General features: G+C 39.4%; 1 protein-coding gene across 1 annotated transcript in view; it reads right to left on the reverse strand.

The window, feature by feature from the left end:
• Positions 1–296: 296 nt before the first annotated feature.
• Positions 297–16,657, reverse strand: part of FAM20C (FAM20C golgi associated secretory pathway kinase) — a 153,357-nt gene continuing 136,996 nt past the window's right edge. The window contains exons 6-10 of the mRNA XM_043964715.1: positions 15,773–15,953; positions 11,775–11,881; positions 11,283–11,364; positions 9,811–9,870; positions 297–3,286 (exon numbers count right to left, since the gene is read on the reverse strand). Coding sequence (XP_043820650.1) covers positions 3,037–3,286; positions 9,811–9,870; positions 11,283–11,364; positions 11,775–11,881; positions 15,773–15,953 — 680 coding nt within the window. The 3' untranslated portion in view covers positions 297–3,036. The remainder of the gene's footprint in view (positions 3,287–9,810; positions 9,871–11,282; positions 11,365–11,774; positions 11,882–15,772; positions 15,954–16,657) is intronic.

The raw sequence follows: 16,657 nt of genomic DNA on the forward strand, positions 1-16,657 counted from the left end.
GATAAGACCTATCCTTGTCTTCAGGGAGCTTACATTCCTTTGAGAATATGTACCAGGGACAGAGTGGTGGTTCACTGATACTTTTCTCCCCATTTAGTCCACAGACATTAATGTATACCCACAACATGCAAGGAAAGAGCTGTCACTAAAGTCCTCCTCATCACAGAACTGTAGTGACCCCCAGACCAAGCGTTCATAACATTTTTTGTTTCATAGACTCATTGGTAGCCCAGTGAATCCTATGGACTCCTTCTTAGAATAATATTTTAAATAAATAAGATTACAAAGGAAATTAATTATGCTGGTGTATATTTATTTAAAGAATTTTTTTAAGATTAGGTCTCCCACTTTTTTCCAGGTTGGAAGTACAGTGGTTATTCATAGGCCCAATCCCATTGCCAGGGCAACAATTCAGACAATTCTTGATATGCTCCATTTCTGACCTGGGGTAGTTTGTCCCTCCTTAGGCAGCCCGGCAACAATTCCCCTGCCCAAAAAGGTTCACCATATTAGTGCCAGACTTAGGTGCCACCCATCTGAGCAGCATATGCTAGGCACTGGGAGGCCAATAAAAATAATCGAACAATTCCTACTCTTGGGGAGCTTATATTCCACCATTCTATCATTGTGGTACACCAGACCATCTGCTTGTCCCCTTTTCATATTTTAATCAAGGATACCTTCAATAACTGTTCAGATCATTACCAGCTCTAAATCCATAATCACATAAACTGAAGCTAATTCTTTAAAGTCTTAGGGGTTTATAATTTAATATTTTCAAGTATTTGATGGGCTGTTAAGAAAACAGGTCAGGCCTTTTTATTTCAAAGTTCAGTGAACTGGATTGTAGGCAAGATATGGGCTTAATATAAAGGAAACCATTCTGAATAATCATAGCTGAATCGTCATCTCTAGAGGTATTCCAACTCAAGGTAAATGACCACTTGTCCAAATTAGGCAGTTAAGGTTTGCAATAGATAGAACGAACCCTGCATCTGTAGTTAGAAAGAACTGAGTTCCAGCCCAGCCTCAAACTCTTCCTTGTCACCATAGAAACTTTCTATGGTCAGATTTTTTTTTTCTGTTTGCTCATTTTCCCAGACTATTTCTTGACTTTTAACTCTTTTAAAGTAGGGCACTGCTTCCAGGGTAGAGGGCACACTGTCCTAAGATTCAGGGGATTTGTGCAACTGTTTTCAGATACTTCTAGGGATTTGTACATTTTTAGTTCTTTGAAGGTAGTATGATTTAGGAAGAGGTATGTTTACTACTTTCCTGGCCTGTGCTCTGGTCTACAAAGCAACCACAGGCCTGCTTTTTTGCCTTGGAACTATGAACAGAGTTCCACTGTACTGTGGTCACAAGCTCCACTGTGCTTGTGTTCCTCCTTGGCCTGGGACTGCCACCCAAGACTGGGATCTAGATGGGGGTATGGGCAAAATAACAGGGCTCTGCCTCAATGCTAGCAAAGAGATCCCTGTAATCTCCTTCTGGCCAATTGTTCAGTCCCCTTATCATCTGTTGCTGGTGCTGATTCAGAGGCTCCCAAGGCCTGCTCTTGGTTTGCTGGGCTGGGGCTGTGTTGGTGAGGCCTGTGCTGGATTTCACTCCATTTTTATACTGGTAAAACAGAGCTTTCCTGCCCAGCTTCTAAGTTGTCTTTGGCTGCAAAATTATTTCACCCTGTCTTTTTGTGGGTTCTGCTGCTCCAGGAATTGTCTTATGGCATTATTTAAAGGTATTTGGAGGGGTCTTGGGGAGAACTCAGGCAAGTCACTGCCTTTCCCCTGCCATCTTGGCTCTGCCCCCTAATATGCTTAATAGCTGTGTTACCCTGAGCAAGTCACGGCACTGTTGCCTACCTCGGTTTCACCGTCTGTAAAATTGGGATACCCCCAGAAGTGTTGTGAGGACCAAATGAGATATTCATAAAGTACTTTGCAAACCGTAAACTGTTATAGCTATTTTGTTTTTGTTATTGTTGTTGCTGGGGATGCTGAAGAGGGAATTCATACTTCAAGCAAGGAGGATTATCTGAGGTCCCCTCCAAGTAAAAAGTTCTATGGTTCCCCCATTCTGTGATAGACAAGGAACCCACAGAAAAAGTCCAGCTACACATCTGCCATATTTTTATTGTACTTGTACCACGTTGCAAACAATTCCACAAAAAAAAAAAATGCTGCAAAAGTAAGCCTACGGCTGCAGACTGCAGATTTACTCATATATGTATATATTTACACCAAACTATCAAAAGCAAAGTCAGAACAGTAGCGGCTTCCCTTTGCCTGTCTAGAAAGTTCAGGATTGCTACTTAATGATGGATAAATAGAACGACTCGTCATTTTACGTCACTTTGTAAAAACCAACATTCAAGTATTTTCTGAAAATGAACAATTATTGAAATTCCATTTGGATTAACCACTGAGCTTTCAGAGTTTTCCTCTCAACTCTTTAAGCGCTGAGGCCCAACCCCCACACCCACCCCAAAGCTTTAGCTTTGGATCAGGTCTAGCACAGGACAGCACGTGATGGGTTAACACAGTCGACCAAGTAGATGTCACCTGGAGGAAATGGTAAGACATCAGATGATGCTGCCTCTCCTTTGTGAAATTTGGTAGGTAGATCTGTGGTTTACATATATATGTGTGTATATTATATACATATGTACATGTATACATACATATGTATACACACATATATAGATACCCTATACAAATACAAAATATCAAAGACCTCCTTTCTATAAAAAAAAAAAGGACAGAATGTAATTGCCACCGATCCATTTCATCTCTCAATGATCATAATATTTTTCCAACTCTTTCATATTGTTTCGGGGAACTAATTATAAGCATTGCATTAGACTTATTTCATAATTATCTAATCCTTCTCCACGTGTCTTTACCTACTTTGGGAACAATTGTATCTCAATTCTGAATTCACTGAATTCACAAAGTGGCTTACACACAGTCTCTTGCAAGACTTTTTTCTTCTTTTCCTCACTTCACTCTTAAAAACAGGAACGTTGCTTTAATTTTACTACCTCTTGGTAGCGATCGTGTTGGCAGTGTCAAAGTCATTTTCAACCACACTGTTATAACCATCTTTTTCTATACAGTCCCTAACGGCCTGGAGAACAATCCTCAGTCGTCTGTCCAGAGCCTCTAAATGTAATCGGTAGAGAATGGGAGCGATTTTGTCTTTCAGCAAAGATTCTTCCATCAAGTCACTCAGCTTGTATTCTTCCTTGGCAAGCAGTTGTAGCCGCAGGTAGGTGGACTTACGGATTCTGGAAAAGGAAGGGTAAAAAGGTCATTCTCCAGGTCTGGGGTAAACCAGAACAGAGGATGGAGACTACATTTCATTGGCTCTTGGGGAATGACAGCTGGTAATAAGGGGAAGAGGCAGTGCAAATGAAGTCTGGATTAGTGTGAATAATGAAATGGTCCCCATGTATTCTGATTCTTACTATTGGAAATTATAATTATGTAAAATATTGTAACTGGCTCTAGCTCAATGGAACTATGTGGTACAAATTTAAATAATGTGACCATGTTATGGGATTCTACATTTGCATTCATTAGGATCTAGCTGTAGTATAGGGTAGCTGGGTGGCGCAGTGGGTAGAAAGCCAGGTCCTGGAATCAAAAGAACCTGAGTTCAAATCTGGCCTCAGACACATACTAGCTGTGTGATCCCGGGCAAGTCACTTAACCCTGTTTGCCTCAGTCTGTAAAATGAGCTAGAGAAGGAAATGGCAAAGCACTCCAATATCATTGCCAAGTAAATCCCAAATGAAGTCACTAAGAGTTGGACATGACTGAAATGACTGAACAACAACAAAGCTGTAGTATATTTGACTGGCAGTCTAGGTAAGCAAGGGTGGGGTGACCAGGGCTTTGTTTTAGAACAGAGCATTTAGGGGTGGCTAGGTGGTGCAGTGGATAAAGCACCGGCCCTGGATTCAGGAGTATCTGAGTTCAAATCCGGCCTCAGACACTTAACACTTACTAGCTGTGTGAACCTGAGCAAGTCACTTAACCCCAATTGCCTCACTAAAATAAAAAAAAGAACAGAGCATTTAAAGGGTACAAGGAGCAGTGCTGACATCTCCTTGGTAGCACTTCCTTCTTTGACCCCCTACTTTACCCTTCCTGGGGATTGCGAGGGTGGGGGCAGGGATGGGCAAGATTGGTGCTTTCTCTCCCCATTGCCCTACTCCACTGATATCAGGCAGCATATCCTCTCCTCTCTTTTTCTTCCTACTGCTCCCTGCTGGGCCCTGTCCTCAGGACACTTCGACACTTCTTCCTTTGGCAGTTTAGAAACATTATAGTGTTTGGAGACACATTTGCTTCCCTCTGTGACTACACATCTATGGAGCAAACCCTTCCCCCTAGCCCCTGCTGCCTAACACAGAAATTGGTAGCTACTACTTGGCATTACATTCTTCCAAGGGTCCATGCCCAACTCTGTTCCTCACTTCTTATTCCTCACCCAGGGCAACTGTTTTATTACTTGGTCTCTCTGTTCTTCCATCTGTATAGTTCAGATTCTGTAGTGTGGTGGAAAGAGGATTAAAATCCTGGAGATGCCAGTTGTAGTCTTGGCTTTCCTGCTAATTAGTTGTGTGACAATGGGTAAACCACTTTATTTCTCTAGGGCAGAGTCTGTCTATCTGAATACTGTACAGGGACAATGTGGTATAATGGAAAGAACAATGACCTTGGGGCACTTGAGTTTGGATCCAACCTCTTCCACTTCCTACTTGTGTGACCTTGGGTGAATTACTTCATCTCTTGGGGGAAGCTAGGTGGCACAGTGGATAAAGCACTGATCCTGGATTCAGGAATACCTGAGTTCAAATCCGGCCTCAGACACTTGACACTTACTAGCTGTGTGACCCTGGGCAAATCACTTAACCCCATTGCCCCGCAGGAAAAAAAAAAAAAAAAGAATTACTTCATCTCTTTCTGGGCCTGTTTCTTCCTCTGTAAAATGAGGAACTTGGAAACAGATGCCCTCAAAAGTCTTCTAGCTCCAATCTATAATCTTCTGATGCAATCTGATGAAGACATGAGTTGGTCTAGGTCAGTGGTTTTCAAAATGTGGTCTGGGAGCCCTAAAAGTCTCTGGGGTCAAAACGATTTTCATAATGAAACTGACATTTTCATTTTGATATGGTGAAAAGTGAAAAAGAAAAACAAAAGCTCTTTATGGGGAGAAAAAAAATTTAGGAGTGAAAAGGAGTCCTGAGACCAAAAAGTTTGAGAATTTCTGGGCTAGGTGATCTCTGATATCCTGGGCTAGACTTCCGATATCCTCTGTCTAGCTCTGACATTCCATGCTTGTCCAGTCATGGACATATTATCTAGAAGTAGACAGAAGTCAAGTGTGATATGAAGTTTTGGAAAAGCTCTGCTACCCCAAAGTATGGTTTTCTCCCCCCAAATTCCTGAAGTCCTACTATTAGTGATTCACTCCTTTGTACTGATGTTCTCCTTTTCTTTCCCCTGCAGTTCTGCAAATCATCTGAGAAGAGTAACACATCAGCTTTCTAACTTTTGTTTAGCATATATATGTATATATACATATAATTGTTTTTGCAGGGCAATGAGGGTTAGGTGACTTGCCCAGGGTCACACAGCTAGTTAGTGTCAAGTGTCTAAGGCCGAATTTGAACTCAGGTACTCCTGAATCCAGGGCCTGTGTTTTATCTACCGCGCTACCTAGCTGCTCCTCTATACAAATATTTTTAAGGTCTTCAGTTGAGTCATTTTTCAGTTATGGCCAACTCTTTGTAACTCAATTTGAAGTTTTCTTGGTAAAGATACTAAAGTGGTTTGTCATTTCCTTCTCCAGCTAATTTTATGGATGAGGAAACTGTGGCAAACAGGGTTAAGTGACTTATCCTGGATCACACAGCTAGTTAGTGTCTGAGGCCAGATTTGAACTCAGGAAGATGAGCCTTCCTGCTCTAAGCGTGGAGCTCTATACACCTAGTTGCCCATCAGTGAGTTAGCACTAAATGAGTCTCTCCCTCCCTGGGGGAAAGACCAGGATAACCTAAAAGCCCAAAGCACTGAGGGGCTGGCAGTGGGGAGGAATACAGGAAGAGGAACTTTAAAGACTAACTCTAATTGTACCTCAAATTTATCTCCTCCTGTCCTGGTGTCAATTTAACATTAGCCACATTCTAGCTGTTCGAAAAGGAAGGTACCCAATTTTCCACCTTATTTTGCCAGCCAGGAAGGCATTTCTGAACATTTACCTATAAAGAGTACAATAATGGGAACCACTCACCACAGTTTAAGATCACAGAGCACTTTACATACATTATCACATTTGATCTACATAACAATGCACTGAGGTCTATAGTACGAAATGGAGAGAGTTTAAGGATTATTCCCAAGGTCACATAGCTAACGAGGGTCAGAGGCTGGCCTCATACTCAAGTCTTCTGATTTGTCATCCAGTGGTTTTTTTGATGACACTCATTTTGCCTCTAGAAGGTCTGAAATGACATCTCTCTGAGTCTAATCAGAGCAACCATAATCTTGGCTATCTTTTACAAGGGTAATTCTGCACTCAAAGACCCCTGATATAGATGCAATACTGTTAGAATGGAATATCCAGCATCAGCTGCTATTAACTCCTCATTGAAACTACCTTGTATTTAACTTTGCATATGCTATTTCACCCAATAGTTTGTAAGCTCTTTGAGGACAGGCATCAATTTCATTTTTGTCTTTCTATCCCCAGTATTTGCTTGTTGCTTAAATGATAGTGGTAAATAACTGGAGATTTAGCCATAGCATCTGGGTTTAATTCCTGGCTTTGTTGTCTATATTACTTCCTCCTCTCCATACCTCATTTTCTTCCCCAAGAAAGTGGCACTTGGATGAAATGATCTGTTAATTCTCTTCCAATTCTGGATTCTATGAGGGAGGTATAGAATAGTAGAAGTGTCATGGGGGAAATGGTGGTAGGGCTCCTTAGGTATTCCTCTGTAAATAATTACACTCTCACATACAGCTCAATTAGTATTACAATGGTCTTTTATTTGGCACTAGAGAAAGTGACTGAGAGGTAAGTCAAAGACTTTACCCCTGGGGAGGGCATGGCTTAGAAACATCTTCCTCCCAGAACAGAAGAAAGGCCAAAGCTTTTATAGAGGATAGATGGGGTGACCACCTGAAAATGTAGGAGCAGTGCTGACATCTCCTTGGTAGCACTTCCTACTGAAAATGGAAAGTTCCTTTTGAGGGTGGGGTGGGAAAAAATTCCCTAGAGTCAAGGGGAATTTTCTTTCTTTCTTATAATCCTTATATGTGTTTCCTGGCTGCAGTCAGGTAATAACTATGACTAATTGACTTTCCTGCTATGGAATTTTATTTCCCCTTACTTCTTAGGTGTGTCAGTCCTGATATCTAGTTGGCCAAGCTAAACTTTAATAGTCCCTTAATTCCTCCATATGCCTGCCTGTCCTTTTATCTAGTCACCTTTGGTTTTGCTTCTCAAAGGAGAAATTTCTTCTGAGTTATCCTAAACCCATGTCATTAAGAGTGATGGTTGAGGGGTGGCTAGGTGGCGCAGTGGATAAAGCACCGGCCCTGGAGTCAGGAGTACCTGAGTTCAAATCCGGCCTCTGACACTTAACACTTACTAGCTGTGTGACCCTGGGCAAGTCACTTAACCCCCATTGCCTCACTAAAAAAAAAAAAAAAGAAAAAAAAAGAGTGATGGTTGAATTTAGAGTCATGACTTGGGAATTCAAATTCTGATGCCACTGCCTATTACCTTTATGACCTTGCACAAAGTCACATCATCTATTTAAGGCTCCATTTTCTCACTAGAAAAATGAAAGGGTGGGATTGGATGGCCACTTAAGAACCCTAACAGCTCTCAGTCTATGGTTCCAGGAACCTCCGAATTGGGGAAGGGACAGTGGGCTATGTTACTGGACCTCTTCTATATACCCAAGGCAAATGATATAAAGTCTGAAAGTGGGTTTAGCCAGCCCACCCCCAACTAGAATCCTAAATCCCATCCGACTACATGCCCTTTAGAAAAGACTTCAATGGTGATAAGAATACTTTGTGTGCTAACAAAAAAGAAACAAAACCAAAACCACAAAAAACACAAAACCAAAAACAAAGCAGGTGCCCATGGATTGGGAAATGGCTGAACTACCAATGGTACTGTATATGAATAAAAAAAATAGTACAGTTTAAAAAAGGAATTCAGGGAAGCATGGAAAAACCTGTATAAGCTAATAAGCAGCAAAAAGAGCAGCAATGACTGAGTATACATAACGATTATAATAATAAATGAAAGCAACTTTACAATGCAGGCAGTTGATTTCATATTTTAGTGCAGCAGACGACAGATGTGGTACAAGAAGAGGATAAATCTCGTGTCCTTGGGGATGACTAGGTGGCATAATGGAAAGAGAATTGGACTTGGGAGTAAGGAAGACCTGAATTTGATACCTTCCTCAGACACTTCCTAGCTATGTGACCTAGGCAGATCATCTAACCTCTCTTGGGCTTGATTCCCTCATCTCTAAAATAGGGATGATAATAATAACCCTAAGGCCAAGTTGTGATGATCAAATGAGATAATTTATGTAAAATGTTTTGTAAACTTTAAAGTGTTTTGTAAAGGTTTATTATTATCATTGTTATTATACTCCTTTCCTCAAAGAACTTTTACCTGAGGAAAAGAGGGGATGTTTTATTATATCACAAGTGCTTATGTCATCTAGAAGATGAGTGTATTTTTTAAAAAGCAGATTAAAGGAAAACCTTCTCTACAGAATGATTTCCCAACGGGTCTTCACAGAAGTGCACTGACTACTTAGAAGCCATTGCTTAATGAGGAAATGAATATCTTGATTTGTTTGAGTCTCCCCCTTATCCAGGTAATCAGAACAACTTATAAGAACTGTCTGCAATGGCTAACACACCAACAATCCTTTGCAATGACCAAAGTCAATTTGGCTGGAGAATTAGTAACTTTGAAGCCAATTAAGCTCATACTAGCTAGCACTGAAGCAGACCCTGATTTGGTGATGGTGGTTTATGGACCTTCAAGAGACATTCCTATCTTACATGTCTGCAAGTTATGAGACTATGAACATATCCTGTTTATGGTCTTATTGTCTTCAGCTCTCCCCCAACCCTGGTTATGGGACTCTCAGAATTATCCTGCTTTTTTGAAAGATCGATCTCCTTATCAAGACATCTTGATACTGAACTGTGAACTGCTTATAACCAAGGATGCTTTCTGATTTGAGTATCAAAGGCCACCTTCTTGACCCCTGGAATTCCTCACTCCCCCTCCCGTTGGGAATAGAACCCAGTGACTCATTCCTTTCTAAGTCCACCTTTAACTCCAAAATTTATTAACTACCTTTGTTTAAAATATATATAAATGGGGCAGCTAGGTGGCGCAGAGGATAGAGCACTGGCCCTGAATTCAGGAGGACCTGAGTTCAAATCCGGCCTCAGACACTTAAGACTTACTAGCTGTGTGACCCTGGGCAAGTCACTTAACCCCACTTGCCCCACAAAAAAAAATTAAAATAAAAATAAAATAAAATATATATAAACCCACACATAAACCCTATTCAGCATAGGCTAGATAGTACCCATGCAGTGTGTTAAATTTTTCTTCTCTGCTTAAACTCTGTTTAACATGCAGGGGCTCGAAGATAGCTCATTTAATATCAAGCCTTATATTTTCAGGATTATTTGTGCTGATAGAGAAATGAGTTTGTTAACAACTGGGAGTAACCACAAAGGAACTTACCTGCAGCATTGATTTAAAGGCACCAAAATGGAGAGCTCATCATGGGAGTATTTTCCAAACCTATTAAAGCAAGAAATATATTTTTTACATATACAGTCACATTGGGAGTAAAGAATGTCAATTATGAATCTATGTGTGTTCTATAAAACATATAGGCACAAGAGAAGCCTGTCATTATGCTGGAGCTGACTAGAGTTTTATTGAGATGAGTAGAACGGAAAAAGAGAAGGCACAGATGAATGAATAGAGTTGTTGGGTAAAGATGGAAATTCAGGGAGATATGAACTGTCAAATAGTTTACTGTATAGTATAATTACAGTAATAGCTCATTTATCCAGTTTCACCATGGACTCGGGTGTTCTACATAAATGAATTTTCCAGATAAAGGGAGCTTTCAGTTTGTTGTATCCAAACATTTCCTATTTTACCCATTTGGTTGGGAAAATCTTTTTAAAACAGCTGGTAGCACAGGTTCTTGGATTGGAAAGAGAGCTTAATTCACATAATTGAACACTTTAAGGAGTTAAGGCAGCTAGGTGGTACATGAGATAGAGTAGAGTCAGGAAGACCTGAGTTCAAATCGTTATGACCCCGGACAAGTCATTTAACTCCTGTCTGCCTCAGTTTCATCATGTGTAAAAGGGGGATAATAATATCATCACCTACCTCCCAGGGTTGTTGCGATGATCAAATGAGACAGTGTTTGGAAAATACTTCGTACACTGCCTGGCACATAGTCAGTGCTTAATAAATTTTTAGTCTCCCCACCCTTTTTTTTACTCAGGGTTACCAATATAAACATAATCGAGAAGTGCCCACAGAGACTATTACTACTGATAGTAATAATAAGAGCTAACATTTATAAAATCCCTTAAAATACACAAAGCACTTTACATACATCAGCTCATGTGATGTTTTTTGTTTTGTTTTGCAGGGCAATGAGGGTTAAGTGACTTGCCTAAGGTCACACTGCTAGTAAATGTCAAGTGTCTGAGGCTGGATTTGAACTCAGGTCCTCCTGAATCCAGGGCAGGTGCTTTATCCACTGTGCCAACTAGCTGCCCTAGCTCATTTGATATTAAGTCAAATAAGATGCTGTTTGACCCTATATTAAATGGTCCCAGACTCTCAGTGAGCTATGAATCCTTCCATCTCCTCTCTGCTGTCAGATGTTTTTATTGCAATATTATCTTTTCACTTTCAAAGGATGATTTATTATACATTTAATTCTTTTTAAAATTTATTTAAGTCAATGGACCCGAATGGCTCAGTACCTCTCTTAAAAAGGTCAGGTGCATGAACTTTCTGGCAATGTTCTCTCCACTCTCATTTATTTTCTTAACAGGCCTCTTTTGCTTATTTCCACTTTCAGGCAGGCTACCAGATGTCTGAGGTTTCAGAAAGGTGAATATACAGAGAGATGGAGATGTTCCCATTCTATCATTTTATCTAGAAGAACAAAGAGCCCTTACCCTCTTCCATTGTCTAAGTGAATAATAAATGTTTCATTGCCAAACTTTTCAAAGGTCTCATAGTGATGTCGATCCATGTTTCCTGTGGAAGCAACCAGAAAAAGCTTTGAATCTTGGCCACTGAAAATTCAAGTCTGTAAAATAAGAGATGGCAGCTTCTTGCGCAAAGCAGTGTATGTCTTACTCCCCTAATGTACAACCTCTATGCCCCAACAACTAAAATAAAAACAGCAAATCTTAGGCATCCACTCGAGACACTAGAGCTATTTCCCAGAAATAACAAGCTGCAGAATTATGCCCTGTGATTTTTCACTATACATCTGTGCTAATATTTGATGATTTTAATCTATTTTCTTACTCGTGTAGGTCTGCATTCCGTAAAAATGATGGCTTGTATGTTCATGCTGTGTATCAAAAATTGTTTGGTTACACATGGCCCTCCCGATAATTCAAGTTCTTTTTCTGCTTAATTTAACAGGACCAGACACATACCCATTAGGAAATCAAAAATGGTCATATCCATTATATCCAAAATGCGGTTGCTATTGTATGGTGGTGTCTGCTTCACCTCTTCACAGTAATCAGGGTCCACTTCCCATCTGAAAGGAAGAACTGGTATGAAGGCAATTCTGACTTTAATAATGAGCTGATTTTTTTTAAGGACAATTGAAAACTCAATGTATCAGCTTTGAGGGGCTGCTTATTGAGAGAAGACTAAAACAAGAAGAAATGAGCTAAAATTGCAGTTGGTGATATTGGGGTTTAAACCTAAGTAACAGAGGTCTTGCTACCTATAAGAACAAAAGTTACTGTCAAGACAATCTCTTGGGTTATATGAACACAATCACAAAACACTTTTGACAGAAATAAAGACAGAGATGAACAAGTTAGAGAAATATTAATTGCTCATGGGTGGACTGAGACAATATAATAAAAATGACAATTCTATTTAAGGTAATTTATTTACTCAATGCCATACCAATCAAACTACCAAAAATTATTATATAGAGCTAGAAAAAATAGTAAGAACATTTATCTGGAAGAACAAAAGGTCAAGCATATCATGGGAATCAATGAAAAAATGTGAAGGGAGGCTGCCTAGCAGTTTCAGATTTCAAACTATATTACAAAGTGGTAATCATGAAAACAATGGTACTGGATAAGAAATAGAGTGGTGGATCAGTGGAATAGATTAGGTACAAAATACACAGTAGTAAATCACTACAATAATGTAGTATCTGATAAACCCAAAGATCCAAGCTTTTGGGCTAAGAACTTAACATCTAACAAAATTGCTAGGAAAACTTGAAAACAGTTTGGCAAAAACTTAACATCTCGCACCATGTGCCAAGATATGGTAAAAATAGATAAATGACTTAAATATAAAAGGTGATATAATAAATAAATTAGAGAAACATGGAAGAATTTACCTGTCAGATCTATGGATAAGGGGAGTGTTTATGACCAAACAAGAGATAGAGAGCATCATAGGATGTAAAATAGATAATTTCGACTCCATGAAATTAAAAAAGCTTTTGCACAGACCAAACAAATGCAGCAAAAATTAGAAGGAAAATGGAAAACTGGGAAAAAATTTTACAGCAATTTTCTCTGATAACACACACACATACACATATACATACATATATGTGGAAATGTCTCAAATATCAGGAACGGAGTCAAATTTATAAAAATGAGAGCTGTTCCCCAGTTTTAAATGGTCAAAGGATATAAGTAGGCAGTTTTCAGAAGAAGAAATCAATAATCACATAAAAATGTTCTAAGTCATGACTGATTAGAAAAATTAAAATTAAAACAAATCTGAGATACCACATTACACCTAACATGATATAAAAGAAGAATGACAAATGCTGAGGGGATGTGGAAAAATTGGGACACTCATGCACTATTAATGGAGTTGTGAACTAGAGACCATTCTGGAGAACAGTTTGGAATTTTACCCAAAGAGCTATGAAACTGTTCATACCCTTTGACCCAGTAATACCACTACTAGGTCTGTATCCCAAAGAGATCAAAGAAAAGGGAAATGAAACTATTTATATAAAAAATATTTATAGTAGGTCTTTTTGTGGTGGCAAGGAATTAGAAATCGAGGGAATGCCCATTAATTGAGGAATGGTTTAATAAGTTACGGTATATGATTGTGATGGAATACTATTGTGTTATAAAAAATAACAAGGGGTGTAGTTTCAGAAAAACCTGGGAAGACTTATATGAACTGATGCAAAGTGAAGTGTGCAGAGCCAAGAGAATACTGTACACAGTAACAGAAATATTTTAAGGATGATCAGTTGTGAAAGACTTTGTTACTATGATCAAGACAATGACCTAAGACAGTCCCAAATGCTATCCACTTTCAGAGAGAGAGAACTGATGAACTAAAGTGGAGCATTCTTTATTTTTATAGTTTTATTTTTTTGTGTGTGTTTGTTTTTTGCAACATGGCTAATGTGGAAATCCGTCTTGCATGACTTTACATGAATAATCAATATCAAATTGCTTGCCTTCTTAAGGAGGGAGATGGGGAGGTAAGGAGAAAATTTGGAAATCAAATTTTTAAAAAATGGTTAATTTTTTACATGTAATTGGGAAATATTTAATGAAATAAATAAAATTAATTTTTAAAAAAGAATAGCAATCATTCAAAAATTACCAAAGAATAGTGTGGTAAGTTCCTTGTGAATAGGAACAATGCCATTTTTCAAGGATGGTTTTGGTACCATCTTTCAAGAATGGTTTAGGTAACATTTCTAAAAGATGTTTTTCTAGGGGTCACTAAGTATAGGAGGATATACTATATCACCTCTGGATATTCTCTTTAGTCATTTTGTTCCATGCTTTGGAAGGAAATACTCAACCAAAATCAAATTTCTTATGACTTTTTCAGGTAATTCTCCTTCCTTTTGGACTCTGAATCCCATTTCCTCTACATAGTTCCCCTTTAGTTCTCAGTTATTCAAGTAACATATTCTTAGAGAGCCTAGCTTGTGGCAAAGACACAGACACATACATGCACGTGCGTGCGCACACACACACACACACACACACACACACACACACACACCCCTGCTCAAAAGTAATACCAATTCTATGTACTTAAATTCGTAATACTACTATCTTCTAGGCTCAGAACAATGAGTAGAATACTTCAATCAGAAGAATATTTGGGGCCCAGCTTTGCAGGAAAAAGTAATCTAAGTAGGAGACCTTGGTAAATAGGGGACAGAGACGGCCTTATGAAGAAGTGCATATCCCTCCCATTCCCCCCACTGACCCATCCTTATTGCCTGAAATTCTACCATTACTAATCTTTCCTTTAGTTTAGTACTGGTTTTTCCCTGTGGATTCAAGCACTCCAGGGTGGGGTCACACTTTAACTAGCTAGCACCCAAGTGTGAATTGATTACTTCCTTTTTTTACAGAGAAAAGAGCAACAGGATATAAGGGCAGATATCTTATCTCTGTGTATTGAGGGGAGGGGGGGGAGTTGTGTATGTGTGTGGGGACACAGTGGTGGGGTTAAAGTGGATGATGGCATTGATAGGGTGGGGGTGGGGAAGGAATGGATTTAGAAAACAAAGGTGGGGAGTTCTGAATATATTCTCACCAAATTCCCAAGTTTCTCTCTGGTGGGTTCTAATGAGAGAAAAGGTCCCAAAAAGGCTTTTCTCCTTTCTGTCCCATAAAGGGATTTTCTCAGGCCCAAAGCATCCTTCTTATTTATAAATACTATTACAACAAAGTCTTCATATAGAAAAGTTTATTGATGTCCCAGTTGAAAGCTCACTTATTTTAATCAATATGGTAAGTAAAGCCTCATTAATTTGGATTCTAATAATTTTTAATAAATTAGCCAGGTCTCACTTGAAGTTTGCTTCTGAACCATCTCTAAAGACAGAGTTGGTTAAACAAGTATAAATAAAGTATAAACAAGATGACAAGGGTCATGTTTAACCTATCTATTATCAACATCTACTTACTTGCAAAATTAACGGCAGAATCACAACCAACTCTTATTTCTGCAGCAAATATTATAGATTCATGGATCTAGACTAGAACAAAACCTTACAAGTTATCTAACCCAACGGTTTAATTTGACAAATGTAGAAACTAAGGCATAGAAATGTTAAGTGACTTGTCTTCTATAGTCACATGGGTAGGAAGAAGCTGAGCCAAGATTCAAGTCCAGGGACTTAGTTCTTTTTCCAATGCAATGGAAGGATTTTGCTAAGTCACTTAACTTCCCTGGGCATCAGTTTTCACATTCATGAAGGGGTACTAAGTGTTCTCTAGGGTCCCTTGGGGGAGGGGAGGGAAGGGAAGGGGAGAGGAGGAGAGATTGTAGTGGGATGTGAGTCTTTCAGAACCATCTAGGAGTCAAGTCCCCAGTCTTGGGTGCCCCTCTGCCTGAGATGTGAGCTGCTTTCTGCTGGCTGTCTCCCAGTAGGTGGCACAAGGGACTGACTCACTCTGCTTTTTTGCGCTTGTGGTACGAACGTCTCCATGGATTTCGCCACGTTTTCCTCTTTGCCAGGGACAGATCGGGCAGGAAGGCTGCGAGAGACCCTTCTATTTGATCGGGCTTCCCACACAGAGCATGTTCCGTGGAGCAGTAATATGAACACTCCCCGTAGAAACAGATGTTGTTGGCTGATGGAAAAGAGACAACCCGCTAATTTAAAAAGAATCCACAAAAATAAACACACATCAAAAAAATAAACAAGAAAACCATTCAATAATTTTCTACTGAGAAGCAGCAGCAGGGTGTAGTGGGGAGAGTGCTGGACTCAGAGGCTGGGGAGCTCTGGGTTTAAATCCTACCTCCTACATTTATTAGCATGATCATAGGTAAGTTGCTTAATGTCCTAGACCCTCGGTTTCTTTGCCTGTAAAGTGGGAATAAAAATATCTGTTGTACCCACCCCATGGGGTAGCTGTGGGAATCAAATGAGTGAATCTGAGTCCCCTTTAAGCCTGAAAAAAACTAAATAAAGTGTCCCAAAAGTCAGGTATGTATACCAGTTTTTATTGTAATCCAAGTAAGAGAATTAGACTGATTCCCAAACTTCACTTTCCTTTCATTGAAGCTTTCATTAAGCCTGAGCAATGAATGACCACACATTTACCTCATCCTTTCTTGGAACTTTGGGACTTCCCAGTATTGAGCTCTAAGAATGGAACATACAAAATCTACAGAAAGCTCAGTTTCCACATAAAGTGATTCTCTAAGAATCGTATAAAGTTTCAGAGTTAAAGGGAATCTTAGAGACAAACTCGTTTAACCTTCTTATTTTACAGATCCAGCAGCTGAAGCCCAGAGACGTGAGGTCACATAGCTAGTTAATGGCAGATCT

The sequence above is a fragment of the Dromiciops gliroides genome, chromosome 1 (assembly GCF_019393635.1).
Source record: "Dromiciops gliroides isolate mDroGli1 chromosome 1, mDroGli1.pri, whole genome shotgun sequence".
Classification (NCBI taxonomy): Eukaryota; Metazoa; Chordata; class Mammalia; order Microbiotheria; family Microbiotheriidae; genus Dromiciops; species Dromiciops gliroides.